Source organism: Sander lucioperca, chromosome 22 (genome assembly GCF_008315115.2).
Source record: "Sander lucioperca isolate FBNREF2018 chromosome 22, SLUC_FBN_1.2, whole genome shotgun sequence".
Classification (NCBI taxonomy): Eukaryota; Metazoa; Chordata; class Actinopteri; order Perciformes; family Percidae; genus Sander; species Sander lucioperca.
This window is the reverse complement of record NC_050194.1, coordinates 12,166,005-12,181,722: the sequence shown is the minus strand read 5'-3', so window position 1 is coordinate 12,181,722 and position 15,718 is coordinate 12,166,005. Positions and strand designations below refer to the sequence as shown.

The window sequence follows — 15,718 nt, the reverse complement described above, 5'->3', positions numbered from 1 at the left end:
GAACCTTAGGAAATGGACAGCGGCCGACACAAACACACATGCCTATTAACTCGATAGTAAAGCCATAAAGTATGCTATCTTTCAACTCAGGACAGCGCCACTTTACAAATACAGATAGGATTGGAGATGAGAAGTTTAACTGACACGTAACCGCGATCAGCACTCACACACTCCACTTAGCACCAACTGCAATGTTTAATTTTAAATGAACAAGCCACTTTGAAATTTTGCTGTTTTCATGAATACAAAAGTTGGTTGACCCTCCCCCCAGACTAAAAAACGTTGGATGACCCTCCCCTCAACAAAGAATAAAAAGACATGACCCTCCCCTATTTTCCTCCGGTGGGCCATTCCATAAATACTGAACAGTCCCCTAGCTCTTTTACTTTTGACATCAAGTAATTCCTGTATCGTAAAAACAAAAACAGTTAGTCCTTCAGCTTACACCCTTTCGGTCTATGGTAAATCTCTTGTGGTGTTGCGGTTTCTGTTTTGTATGTAATTAATACAGACCAAATACTTTAATTTCAATATAGCTGACCAGGTGGTAACCAATGCTGGGGTGTGTTCAAACATGGATGCCTCAAGTCAGCTGGAGCCCTATTCAAAATAAATCCTAGTTTGAAGATTTAGGGTTACTTATACTATTCACTAACCATTTGTCATTCCAGAAAATAGTTTGATCAAAAAAATAAAATTTGCTATCATAGAAAACACATTTGAGAAGCTGGAAATCGTGAACTTTTGTCATAATTTTCTTGACAAAATTACAAAAACAATCCATTATCAAAATAGTTGCCAATTAATTTTCTGCTGATTGACTAATCGATCAATCAAGTTTTGGTTCTCATATTGTTACCTTTGCCAGAGGAAAATCTGGAAGAGCCTCATAAAACAGTTGAAATTGTGCCATCTTGAGTTGGCTGGTGATAATTAAAGAGAATGCATGCAAAGTGTAAACATGGGTATCTTTCTCTACTTTCTACCTGATGTGATGGCAGAATTAGCTACAACTCTCCTAGTGCGACATACAGAGTGCCTTGTCATTGGTTGTGTGTCAGTCTTCTGCAGGTAGGACGATAGGTACGTCTATTATGGCTAGGTTTTGTGGTTTATTCCCGGGCTGGAGGGTTCACCCTTGAGCCCCTGTGGAACAGACTGATAAGTCAGTCGTGGGCTGGAGTCAGTCGGAGTCGCTGCGGTGGAGGTAATAGAGGTCCCGAGGGTTAACACTGAGATCATTCCCCTGCAGTCAGCATTCCTCTCCTCTTTGCCATCCTCCTTCTTCTCCTCCTCATGTATACATTTCCATCCCGTGTCTTGTCCATCTCCTCCCACTTGCTCTTGAGCCAGCCAAGTTGCTCTCTGTGCCTTAACACGTCCAACTTCCATCCATAATCTCCCGCCCCACCTCCCTTTACATTTAAACCCTGCGCCCGTCTTATTACCACCTCATTCTAATCTCATTGGTGTCTTCCCATCCATCTAGTGTGAATTTTGTCACCTATATTTAATTTAGTCTTAGTCTTGTGCCAAATGTCCTTGTTAGTTTTAGTCATATTTAGTCATTCACATATCTTTTTTTGTTAGTCAAGTTTTAGTCGACTAAAAGTCTCGTCATTTTAGTCTAGTTTTAGTCAAAAGAGAACTCAAGGTATCTTAGTCAAGTTTTAGTCTGAACATTTTTGTCTTTTTTTAAATAACAAAGTTTTTCTGAGATTATTTCTGATAATTATTCCCCCCTGCGCTGGTCATTACACACCATCAGCAGAACTAGGAGATGCAAGGACACAGAAAGACAGCGATCTGAGCTCAGAGATAGATATAGTTTGGAGAAAAGTGTTTTCTCCAAACGATTGTAGACAAAAATGAAGAGAGATTTTATCTTAGTTTTTATTTTATGCAAAAATTTTAGTGCCGTCTAATGCATGTTAATTTAGTCTTAGTCAGCGTTTTTGGACATTGGTGCAGTCTAGTCATCATCTCATCTTAGTCAGGGAAAAAAAGGTCGTTGACGAACATATTTAGTCTCGTCTGACGAAATTAACCCTACATCCATCTGTATTCTATTTTCCCTTCAGCCTTTCTTTTATCGTCTCTTTCTCTCCCCCCTTTTGTGTCTTTCCTTTGCATCTTGAACGCCAATATGTTGGGGGGGGGATATGCAAGAAAGGGATGACATGCAGGCGACTGGTAACCATGGCAATGCATGCAGCTTGTCGCCCTCACCAGTGTTGGATCGCTTCAATAACTGCCTCCCTCTCAGTGCTTTTTCCCTCCTTCCAACCTTTTCTTCTCTCTGTCTCTCCCCCCTTGTTCATCCACGTCACCAGCCTGCCCAGGAAAAAAAAAAAACGGGCTCTTCTTGCCAACACTCATTCATCTCAGTTTACCTCATCTTGCTAATTGATAGCCCCTAATTGGCTACAAGAACCAATCCCCCACCTCCTTGTATCCTCGGCAGACAGGCTCCCCTGTGCAACGTTCTTCCTGAATAAGGTCAGACTATGAAGGGAATAGTATCTGTGCAGTATGACAGCTCATTGTCAACACTTGGTTTGCGTAAATGTGCACAACCATATACAGTGTGCCTCTGTGCTGCTGCTGTACATGCAGTGACGTGCTGACATATGGAGGCTGACAGTAATCAGACGTCCCCCGTGTGGCTCTCTGTTCCCCCTGTCAGCCTGGGCTGAGCCAGGAGCACATTAGAATCTGATCTATCTCCCCTCTGTGGCAAGTGGATGCAGAGCACTGGAGTGTGTCACAGCCTTCTTATAGGAAAAAGAAGAAGAGCCAGACTGCTGGGTTAGGCAGGCGCACAGAATAACAGTTGGCGAGGCGTTTTTTTTCATTCTCTGTGCGTCCTTGCTTCATTTCTGGCTGTCTCTGTTCTTCTCTTCTTTCTTTTCATACCTTCTACTTCTACTGTTTCTTTAACTTCATCATTTTTCATGTCTTCATCAACCGACCACCCACCTCACCTCCCTCTCCCATTTTCCACCTACCCTCTCTGCTGTCTTTTTTGTGCTGTCTCTCCCCCTGTATTCCCCACATGCCACCCTGGTGCCCAACACATCACAAATTCTTGCCATATCTGCACCATTTTGCTCAAGGACAGAACAGAGCCTTGTTTTAGCAAACGTCCATTGGACAGTTAAGGGGATTATCTAAAAATAGATCTGGGCCGTTTTTTTCCCATCTTGGTTCATTTTTGTTCACGAATTTGCTTTTACGTGCATTGCAGATAGCCTTGACATTGCTGGCTGTCAGGAGCTGAGTGTTGAGATTATACAGAGATGTGTGACGGACAATGACCAAGAGAGATGTAATATTTGGTATATGGTATAGTTTTGCCCTTAATGTGTAAACAGACCTCACTTATGTGCATGATTTGAAGAGTGTAATCAGTAAATCCCCTTGAGACAACAATGGTTGTGTGTATACATAATCTTGGTTAATATTGGTTAATGCCCATTTATATGCTGTTAAGTCATGTTGGTTTAGAGAAAGTAGTGTTAAAGTGTCATAACTGACAAAATAGCTTTGATACATCAGCCGGCAGTGGGAAAACACTCATTCCGAGTCAAGCATCATAAAACTAACCCATTAGTTCCTGCCTCCACTGTGCTCTACCAGGTGAATATATACATACGTTTTCAGGGGAGTGATAAAAGCAGATTAAATGGAATTAAAGGGATGCTTGTGTTCAACTAAATGTCTGCAAAAAAACTGGAAACAGTGTAGAGGGAAGCAGAGCATATACAGTAAACATGTTTAGGAGGAAGGATACACACACACACACACACACACACACACACACACACAAACACACACAAACAAACACACACACCAATGGATTCCCAGATTGATCCCTAGCTCCTTAGTTGAGCAGTAGAGCTTTAAGCTTTGAGCCTCCTGCAGTCAGGACTGACACAGCGCAGCAAGGTTTAATGCCGCTCTTCTCATGCAGCCGATGAAACGCCTTTGTCTAACCATGTCAGAGCAGGCCAGGTCCAAACGGCAGCCTAGACAGGATTCTTCCTGTGTACTCATGACATGGGCAACGATGATCCAGCACGACTGACTCCACACTGACGCAACATCTGAAAGCTCACTCCTCCCTGGGGCAACCAGAGGCCGTCGGTTTACTGTCTGAAACCTAATGAGGCTGTGTTAGCATTCAGGAAACAGTAAAATGAGAAGCGGCAAGGGCTCTTCCCATGTGGTCTCTTTGTACTGCTCCAGTTTGTCCTCAGGCGCATTTTCACAAACACACTCAGATGTACTAAGGAGAGCTGGCATGAGAAATTAATGCTTCATTGCAGAGCAATTGAATGCATTTAAGAGGAGAAGGTGAGGGAAGAAAATCAAGTAATAAGTAGGTGAAGCTGCCGCCCACCCAAAAAAACCCACATTACATAAACCCAGCGTAGATGCACACTCTATACTTTACAAGCCATTTTTAAGAGTGTGCTATTTTAGACAGCCACATTTTTATGACACTCTCCCGCTTAAATCAATTACGAGGAGCAGCACTGGCATACAGATGTCAGTGAGTGGTGATTTTTTTTTAGAACACGCATTGCATTTTGCATTTTTTCCTTTTCCTGGTCAAAAGGGGATGAGAAATATTTAAAAATATGCTTTGATTTTCATTTTCTATTTCATATAACAAAAAATAAAATCACTCGAAAATAGAAACAAAAACAGGCCTGTTTTTTCATATTCAGAGACCGGATGTTGTCATTTCCAATGCAGCAACGCCAATGTATCAGTGTTGCTTTCAGCACAGGCTAAAATGAGTTTAATTTAGGCTTAGGGTTCGGTTTTGGATTCGGCTGAACCCTATATATTCGCCTGAATATATATAGGGTTCGGTAGGGTTCGCATTCGGCCAAACCCTATATATTTGGCCGAATATATCTAGGGTTTGATAGGGTTCGGCCGAATCCGAAGCTGTATCCTATATATATTCGGCCGAATAGGGAGAGCGGGGTAGGTTGTCACACTGTTCATAACTCCACCACTAAAGGCTCTATCTCAAAAATCAAATAGCCACTTTGTGTGACTTCTTCTTCTTCTATAGTCAACTTCCTGTTCACATGTGGTCAAGGTTGCTCTAATCTGAGGTTAGCACAATTTTCTTATTTTTCTGCTTAAAAAGTAAAAAATTCGTACTTTAAATGTTATGCAATACAACTTTGTTAGGTATGAATGTTGAAAATAATTATTTTGCACAAAATAGAGGAGACAATAACATGACATAACATTTGATATTTAAGCTGAAGTGCTGAAATAACCTTGAGATTAAGCTAACATTAGCACACATGTCAGTTTGGGGCAAGTTGAGACCTGGGTCCAAAAGAGACCTGGGTAAAATGTGTAAAATGCAACAAATGGGACCATGATGCTTGCACCTTAGGCCAGGCAATTTATGTGTGCCAGAATTGTGACTCTGAAGATGAGTCTGATTAGTCAAATACAGGGCATCTGTTTAATTCAGAGGTTAAACATATTAAGTTAAGCAAGTTATCTGCAGCATTCCATTCAGTTATCATGAATCTATGTGCAAGCCAGAGAACGTTAGAGTTTAAAGTTCAAAGTAAAGTGGTCTTGCCACTTAATGTGTTTTGATTGAAATGTTTATTGTTTTCCAGATTCTCTAGGCATGATTGTTTATATTTCCAGTTCTGGTTTGAATTTAAAAATTAAAATCAATATTCACAAATAAGTAATTGTGTTCTTATTAGGGCTGTCAAACGATTAATCTTTTTTAATCGCGATTAATCACTGATTTGGTTTCATCCACAGGTCGGCAAGTAGCACTCTCCAAAATAGTGCTTTGCCTGAGTGGGTAGCATGCTAGCGGGTAGCATCACGTTAACTGTACTACTATACTTAGCTCCGTAGGTGGTAGCTCAAGCTTGACGAGCTTCGGTGATATTTTAATTTGGCTTTACACAATGTGCATATGGCTTTCGACTTGTCTACGAGCCGTCCGGGAGTTTTGGAAAATAAAAAGCGCCATTCAGGATTTCATTGCTGCTGTCTTTCTCCATCATGCCTGCAGCCTGCAGCAGCAGGATGTGTTATGAGGAAGTGGCAGCTTGATGATAAGTAACGGTGTTGCAAAGGGTCGAAATAGTAGCCTGTTAGGCACGACGCAAAGCCGAGTGAAGTGTAAAATAAATTAATAAATGCCGGCATGCAATTAAAAAAATTAATCGCATCGTGTCGGCCCTTAATCGCATCGCGATTAACGCGTTAACGCTGACAGCCCTAGTTCTTATTTTTAGATAATATAGTGTGACAACTTACCCGCCGATGGGGCAAATTGTCACAAGTGCACATTCTCTATTCAACAGTCTACAACTCCGTAATGAGATAAGAGAAGAAAATGTTATGAATACAACATATGTTCCCAAGACTTCCTTCTGTCATTTGGTATGACATTTATACCATTGTGATGTATGGTGCTCAGTAAATGTTAGACATTGTGAGAAATGTGACAACATACCCCACTCTCCCTATAGGGTTCGGCCATAGCTGAACCTGAAGCCCAACCCTATATATATTGGCCGAATATACATAGGGTTCGGCCGAATATATATAGAGTTCGGCCGAAGCCGAAGCCGAACCCTTCCGAACCCTATATATATTGGCCGAATATACATAGGGTTTGGCCGAATATATATAGGGTTCGGCCAAATCCGAAGCCGAACCCTACCGAACCCTATATATATATATATATATATATATATATATATATATATACACACACACACTCACCTTGAAGATTATTAGGAACACCCTACTAATAGCGTGTTTGACCCCCTTTCGCCTTCAAAACTGCCTTAATTCTTCGTGGCATTGATTCAACAAGGTGCTGGAAGCATTCTCTAGAAATGTTGGCCCATATTGATAGGATAGAATCTTGCAGTTGATGGAGATTTGTGGGATGCACGAGGGCACGAAGCTCCTGTTCCACCACATCCCAAAGATGTTCTATTGGGTGATATCTGGTGACTGTGGGGGCTATTTTAGTACGGTGAACTCATTGTCATGTTCAAGAAACCAATTTGAAATGATTTGAGCTTTGTGACATGGTGCATTATCCTGCTGGAAGTAGCCATCAGAGGATGGGTACATGGTGGTCATAAAAGGATGGACATGATCATAAACAATGCTCAGGTAGGCTGTGGCATTAACGATGCCCAATTGGTACTAAGGGGCCTAAAGTGTGCCAAGAAAACATCCCCCACACCATTATACCACCACCACCAGCCTGCCCAGTGGTAACAAGGCATGACGGATCCATGTTCTCATTCTGTTTACGCCAAATTCTGACTCTACCATCTGAATGTCTCAACAGAAATCGAGACTCATCAGACCAGGCAACATTTTTCCAGTCTTGAAAGGTCCAATTTTGGTGAGCTTGTGCAAATTGTAGCCTCGTTTTCCTATTTTTAGTGGAGATGAGTGGTACCCGTTGGGGTCTTCTGCTGGTGTAGCCCATTCACCTCAAGGTTGTGTGTGTTGTGGCTTCACAAATGCTTGGCTGCATACCTCGGTTGTAACGAGTGGTTATTTGAGTCAAAGTTGATCTTCTATCAGCTGGAATTAGTCGGCCCATTCTCCTCTGACCTCTAGCATCAAAAAGGCATTTTCGCCCACAGGACTGCCGCATACTGGATGTTTTTCCTTTTTCAAACCATTCTTTGTAAACCCTAGAAATGGTTGTGCATGAAAATCCCAGTAACTGAGCAGATTGGAAAATACTCAAACCAGCCCATCTGGCACCAACAACCATGCCACGCTCAAAGTTGCTTAGATCACCTTTCTTTCCCATTCTGACATTCAGTTTGGCGTTCAGAAGAATGTCTAGACCTGGACAACACCCCTAAATGCATTGAAGCAGCTTCCAAGTGATTGGTTGATTAGATAATTGCATTAACGAAAAATTGAACAGGTGTTCCTAATAATCTTCAAGGTGAGTGTATTTGGCCGAATATATATAGGGTTCGGCCGAATCTGAATCCGAACCCTACTGAACCCTATATATATATTCGGCCGAATATATATAGGGTTCGGCCGAATCCGAAGCCGAACCCTATATATATTGGCCGAATATACATAGGGTTTGGCCGAATATATATAGGGTTCAGCCGAATCCGAAGCTGAACCCTACCGAACCCTATGTGTGTGTGTATATATATATATATATATATATGGCATATATTTGGCCGAATATATGTATAGGGTTCGGCCAAATCCGAAGCCGAACCCTATATATATATTCGGCCAAATATATATAGGGTTCGGCCGAATATATATATATATATATATATATATATATATATATATATATACACACAGACATATATATATAGGGTTCGGCCGAATCTGAAGCCAAACCCTATATATATATTCGGCCGAATCCGAAGCCGAACCCTAAGCCTAAATTAAAGTCATTTTAGCCTGTGCTGAAAGCATCACAGGTACACTGGCGCTGTTGCATTGGAAATGACAACATCCGGTCTCTGAATATGAAAAAAAAGGCCTGTTTTTGTTTCTATTATTGAGTGATTTTATTTTTTTACATTCCCTATTCAACAGTCTACAACTCCGTAATGAGATAAGAGAAGAAAATGTTATGAATACAACATATGTTCCCAAGCTTCCTTCTGTCATTTGGTATGACAATTATACAATTGTGATGTATGGTGCTCAGTAAATGTTGGACAGTGTGAGAAATGTGACAACATACCCCACTCTCCCTATAGGGTTCGGCCGAAGCTGAACATGAAGCCGAACCCTATATATATTGGCCGAATATACATAGGGTTCGGCCCTATATATATATTCGACCGAACCCTATATATATTCGGCCGAATATATATATATATATTTATTAGGGCTGTCAATCGATTAAAAAAATGAATCTAATTAATTACAGACTGTGATTAATTAATCGAAATGAATCGCATACATAATTAACGGTGCCTGAACCGATACTTTTTAAGAAAGTAAAAAAAGAAAAGAAAACAAAGGGTACTAAACAACAGTTGGTGACATTAAAGAACGGCTTGTTTATTGCTAAGGCCATATGGTCAAAATTAAATGTTGTTAACATTAATAGTTATACATTAATAATAATGTATAACAATAAAAATTACTTATTTCACTAGTAAATTGCTGTTGAACGACAAAAACAACCACCAAGGACATTTACAATAACTTCAAATGCACCACGAAGCTGTAGTTTACCAGTTTCAATGAACGCACCGTCTGTGTTGTTTTTCCGACGGCAGCTGCAGATTGTTATGTCCCGCTGTTGAGTCACAGTCCTCTACAGTAAAACAACGTCAAACTTTACACCGTTCAGCATTGTAACCGTGTTTAATCCAGCTACTAGCTAGCGGTAGGCTAACGTTAGCTGCTGTCGAGTATAGTGTTAACTAGTTAGCGGTAGGCTAACGTTAGCTGCTGTCGAGTATAGTGTTAACTAGCTAGCGGTAGGCTAACGTTAGCTGCTGTCGAGTATAGTGTTGACTAGCGTCACATGCAGCGGTGTTTGTGTTGTCTGTATCGTCTGTTTCAGAGCATCAGAGAGAAGCGCAGACATATCAGTGGCACCAGATTTCGGTAGCCAGGGTTGGCAGGAAGAAGATTTTTACAAGTAAATGTTCCAGTTAATGATCCAGGCAGCACATTCTCGTCTCCCTCCTTCATTTTACAGTCCAATGGTGGCTAGAACGGCTCCGGGTCAAACGTCAATATGGATTTCTTTTTTTTTTTTTTTCTTTTTTCTTTTTTTTTTGACGCGTTATTTTTTCTCAGATTAATTAATCGAAATTAACGCGTTATTTTGACAGCCCTAATATATATAACGCCTTGTATTTCAATTTCAAATTTTGTATTTTAAAACGAAAATCAGATAACCATTTGTTTTTTGTTTTTCAATACCTGTTTATGAAATGAAAGTCGAATTACCAAAAGATACACTGATCCAGAAACTAATGTCAACCCCATTTAATGCTGAGGGATTTCTTTATTTAAGAGAAACTGCAGGTTACTGCGTATTAGAATGACATGCCCGCCTGTCTTCTCTCGCTGCTCCCAACAACAACAGCCATCCTGTGGTTTGCTGTGAAAGACCTGCTCCTTTAATGAGGTTGATTGGGGCTTTTCTTTAGGCAGGTCTAATTCGTAGAGGCAACACAGCTTAATTAATACTGCTGTCACTGTCTGAGCTCATGGCTTCAGCCCTGTAGCTCTCATTTGTCTTTATGAATATCTATTGTGTCTCTGTATACATCTTAGCTGTCTATTACTGATGCACTCTCCCTCAGGGCAAACTGACGCTTCATCTCTGCAGTGCTGCTTATTATGAAAAAACAAACATGATGCATAACTGAAATAGCATTTTCAATACATGCATTATCATCTATGTAGTTTATATCCCAATTGTCTAAAAGCGGGCTGTTGTTTTTGCAGCTGGACCCAGACAACACCGGTTTCATCGCAGTGGAGAACTTCACCAGCTTGGTGGAGCACCATGAGCTGCAGCTGGACCCGTCCAAACTGGACATGCTGTTAGCCCTGGTCCAGAGCAATGAAGAGGGACAGGTGTGCTACCAGGAGCTCATCGAGCTGGTGAGTGGAAACCAGACGCACGTACATAGATATACAGAGAGCAATGCAGAAGGAGTCGCACGATGCATTTCATGTCCTGCAGCACAGACGCACATTTCCAGACATACACCCACTTTTGTTGGATTTCAGAAAAGGTTACAAAATTGATTCAGACAGAGCCTGGCAAGCTCCGCAGTGGCGAAAATTGACTCGACCATTCAGGTCGTTGTCCTGCAAAAGGAGGATCAATCTTTCCAGTTAATGTGTCGGTAAATCCAGGCACTTAACCTCACAAGCCGTGCACAAGCGAGCACTACAAAACACTCACACCAAGCTGACAGAGCCACAGTATTAGAGCAACCAATTTTATTTATCATAACTGATATATTCAAACAAAATGAATATATTAAATAGTGTAACAACAACAAGACTGATACTGTCCAAGAACATGTTTTATATACTGATGTGAGAACAGTGTGTGTATGTTCTCTTAGTTACAGTTTTTGTCCTTTGCCTCTGCTTTGAATCAGCCAGGCTCTTTATTCTCTGCCTCTTCTTTTTCTTCGTTTCCTGCCTCTTTACATGTGTTTACTAAAAATTCACGAAAAGATGTACGTGTGAACGACTGATTCTCCTTGATGGATTCATTGGAGTGCTGAGAAGAGCACCTGCTTGTCGTAAACACCGAGATTAATTCAATACAATTCCTGGAATATTTTCACTTCACTTTTCATTTCCCCCTCTCTTGCTTTTTCTCTCTCTGTTTATCAGTCTCTTTTTTAGTATCTTTTTCGCTCCCTGTGTGTTGTCCATGGTTTGTGATGAAGGCCACACAAGGCCACTCAATTTGGAGCAGGTCCCATTTCTAAAGTCTGTACCGCTACAGAGAAATCAGTGTTGAGGTTCTGCTCCGACTGTGCAGCCTTTCTGTGCGTTATTATTTGTATTTTATTTTTTATCCATCTCATTTCAGTGCATTCTCATCTTCCCTTCTTCAAGCCAATGTAATATTATCCCCCCTTTCTTTGAACCTGCCTCTTTGAACCCTCAGATCTCCTTTCCTTTTCTTTCATTCTACACTTGTGAGCATATGTTATAGCTGAAAAGAAAACCTGCCTTGCCTCAGAAAGCACCAGGGAGACACTTTTAAAATTGCCCATTAGCCAAATGCTAATTGCCTTCGATTAGCCCAGCATTGGTAGTAGCAGTCAGTAATCTGAGGTAATTTGAGAACGCCCAGCCTCACACAGATATTGACCCCCAGGTCTGATTTTAAAGATTTGTCTGATACACACACATGAACGCACACAGGCCATGTCCACACCGTTCTGTGCATATATACAAGCGTTTTTATTATTAATTAATGCAGCCACCCTCCTACTCGTCCTGATATACACACACTGTCTCAAACGCAGACAGACTCATTCATTCACATGAACACTGTCAGTACAGATTTGCTGACTAATTTAGAGGATATTCAAATGTTGATGTGAATCTGGCCTCCCGTTGCGCAGCATGTGATGCATGAACTCTGCCGGTTCCCTGGGATGAACTCCAGGCTGACGCTCTGAAAGTGCCGTATGTAGCATGACATTTTCAACCAGGTCATCAACAAATACCCCTGGCTTCCTTTCTCTCCTCCTCTCCTTTCTCTCTACTGCACTATGACTAATTTTCACCTAAGTTTCTCCAGTCTCTCTCAAGCCCGTATTCTCTGCTTTTTGTCCGACCCTTCTCTTCCTCTATCTCCATTCACATCTCAGTGTCTCAGATTTATTAAGTAGCGCTTTATGGTGTGTGACAGATGACAGTTGAAATTTGATTTGGAAAGTTCAGTGCTGCCATTATATCATAGCCAGTGCCTCTAATGTGGTGTCTTTATTGATTGATTGGAACTCCCCTGCATCGTATTAAAATGGACATGGCAAGTGTGTGTGTGTCTGTGTGTGTCTGTGTACCCTCAGTGCATGCCTTTTCGATGCTTTTAGCCTGTAAGCTTTTGTCAGTTAACGGGTGTGTTCAACATTTTTCTGATTTGTTGTTCTACATTCACTCAGTGGAGCTGTGAATCCACAGTGCTTTTCTCGACCTCAGTGGGTGTAAATGTGTTTGAATCGCGCCGTTAGACAACAGCTTCTGTGTGTGTGTGTGTGTGTGTGTGTGTGTGTGTGTGTGTGTGTGTGTGTGTGTGTGTGTGTGTGCGTGCGTGCGTGCGTGTGCACGCGAGCGTGCGTGTGTCTGTAAGTACAAGACTGTCTCTGACATTGTTCATGTTCAACCCATCTTTCATGCAGGGTGATCTTAGCCAGAGAACTCCATCAGTTCAGCCAGAGGGGTGAATAAGTAATGCTCTGCTAAAACCTCTCTTGGGGAACTGTATACACACACACACACATACACACACACACACATATACACTCACCAAGAGTATGGTCTGTATCTGACTACTAATCCACATCAACAGCACAAAAATTCCACACAGCAAGACAACCGGCACACATTTTGACACGTTTACGCACAATAACACACACAGGTTTTGTCAATGCAGGAGGCTGAGAGACACCAGAGGGGGCAAAGTTCACACATGGGTTTTTGGGGGGACGATTCTGTGATAGACGAGCATCTGCTAATGGACTGAGAGTACAGTAAGCCTGAAGTCGGATATATTCCTATGTGTGTAACTGCACGAATCGATTTCTTTAAAGACAGTCCTCCGATGCTGTTATGTACCAGCTGTGTAACTGAAGAAGTGTGTCATTGTTTTCCTTCGGGTGGTAATTTGGCTAATGTTTGACAGAGATCCAAAATGGCTGCCATGGTTAATTACACGGGTAGAGGGTGTATTTTAGAGATTATGACGAGGGATTCTCTTTGTTCAGGTTGAAGGATTTGAAGACTGTTGCTTTGTGCCTCATTGTTACCCTTCTGCCCAATTGTTGAACCTACTTCTTCTGTTGTAATATGTACGTAATATGTTTTCATTGTAAGAAAGAGAGCACTTACAGAGAGCAGAAATGACCTTCACCTACAGGCCCAGTCGAAAGACACTGCAGTTGATATACAGTATTTAAAGGTTTTCAAGTTATTCAAAGTCACATTATTGCCCACAGCCTACCTATCAACATCACATCCCACACCAAACTCCAGTCAAGGCTTTCTGTTTTAGATGGATTGCAGGCTAAAAGTGATGCACTTTGCTTAAGTGTCCTGGAGTGAAGGTTTTTTTTTTTCTCCGTTTTAGCACCGCAATGATTAAACCATGAAGGGAGGCCGCAAACTGCTGAGGGGAAAAAGGTGGACTCTCATTTTAAAAGGATTTTGGCAAGAAAGAACCTGAATATCTGGGTCAGGGTAGAATCCGTGAGGCAGAGATCTGTGATTTAGATTCTGAGAGTGTACGAGTGTACTGTATGTGTCTGAGAGAGAGAGAGAGAGAGAGAGAGAGAGAGAGAGAGAGAGAGAGAGAGAGAGAGAGAGAGAGAGAGAGAGAGAGAGAGAGAGAGAGAGAGAGAGAGAGAGAGAGAGAGAGATTTTAGGTCTTTTGAATGACTCACAAATTAGATAGTAAACATTCATAGTGAGACTTTTAGTTTGATGGTGGTGAATCACTATGTAAACTCTAAGTTCATTGTCGCAGCCTTCTAATATTCTAGTGAAGATAAATGATTTTTCATGTGTGTCAACAAACATGGCCGCCACAATAAACTGAGCAAAATCACAATAATTCATAGATTTTTTTAAATTTCCAGTGCAGACACCTGAATATCCTTTAAACCATGTTTTTTTTTATTGTTATTACTAATAAGTATTGAGCTGTGAGGTATTGACCATGTGGTGTGGCTAATTAATCCATCAAGGACAATTGACTAGAGCTGAGAGCTGCATGTACAGCAGCTACCAAGAGGAGGAGGAGGATGGACTCCTGCTGTTTGACACACACACACACACACACACACACACACACACACACACACACACACACACGGCTGTCAGTTTGGCCCATTCAGTCGGAATACTATCTTTATCTCTGTGCTCTTACCCTCAGCATCAATTATTCCCTGGCAGACGTTGCTTCGTCAGGAAACTTCTACCGTTACCGATGCACAAGTCAGAGGTTTTCCCCCTCTGATGGTTTATGGGATGAGATGTGATTTTTGCTGTACCTTTGCTCTCTGTCACTCCTCTCAGTGCGTTATCTCATGTTTTGGCTCCTTGTTTGTGCCTAACTGTCTGTTCGCCGTCTCTCTCCTGTCGTCACTTCAAAAGGCTGCTAATGCTCACTTTAGAGGCGGCAGTCCTACATGTCAGAGTAGGCGAAGCAAAGTGATCGCTATGCTTAGGTGTGTCTCCTGGGAGCACATTTTTACAGAGACGGCATGAATGGGAGAGAATACAGTGCGAGGTGAAGAGGCGGCAGGTGTTGTCACCGAGCCAAACAAAGATGAAATAAACTCAGAAACAGAAACTTTTATTTAAAGAAGAAAGCCAACAGAAAGGAAGAACGCACAATTATATTTACATCACTTAACCTCTCTCTATCCTACCTCTTTTCTTCATATAAATTTCATCTTTTTCATTGTTAATTCAACAATATGAAGATCTATTTAGAATGAGAAAGGAGATGTCTCACCTTCACTGTCCATTGGCGGTATATGGAATCGAGCTCACCCAGGCAGGCAGCTCATCTTCCCCTGTTAATGTCCCCCTCTCTGGCTTCTTATGTCCCTCTACTCCTCTTCTTTTGCTTTCACTCCCTGCCTCAAGTATAGTATAATTGCATTTTCCAGGCCTGATTTCCATACTAAATATGTATCCTTCCATCTGTGGGAGAGCCAGCAGCCCAGCTCGACACCGTTCTGGTTATCACTGTGCAACAGGCCCCTTACACCCTCACTGTAGTGTACAATCACCAGTGTCATAATTACCCAGTTAGGGTAGTTACCACTTCCAGCTCTGCTAACTTCCAAAGCGGATTAGCACTTTTTTTCTTCAGTTTTTTCCTCAGTGATTTCTTGAAAAAAAAAAAAAAGTCTGCTACTCCATTTATGGAACAATCTATGAAGCATTTATTTTTCATTAT

At 41.5% G+C, this 15,718-nt stretch overlaps 1 protein-coding gene across 2 annotated transcripts in view; it reads left to right on the top strand.

The window, feature by feature from the left end:
- The window catches only part of rhbdl1 (rhomboid, veinlet-like 1 (Drosophila)), a 43,843-nt gene that overhangs the window by 4,628 nt on the left and 23,497 nt on the right, over window positions 1–15,718 (top strand). For both annotated transcript variants that reach the window (XM_031291212.2, XM_031291213.2), the window contains exon 2: window positions 10,501–10,659. In XM_031291212.2, the coding sequence (XP_031147072.1) occupies window positions 10,501–10,659 (159 nt within the window). The remainder of the gene's footprint in view (window positions 1–10,500; window positions 10,660–15,718) is intronic.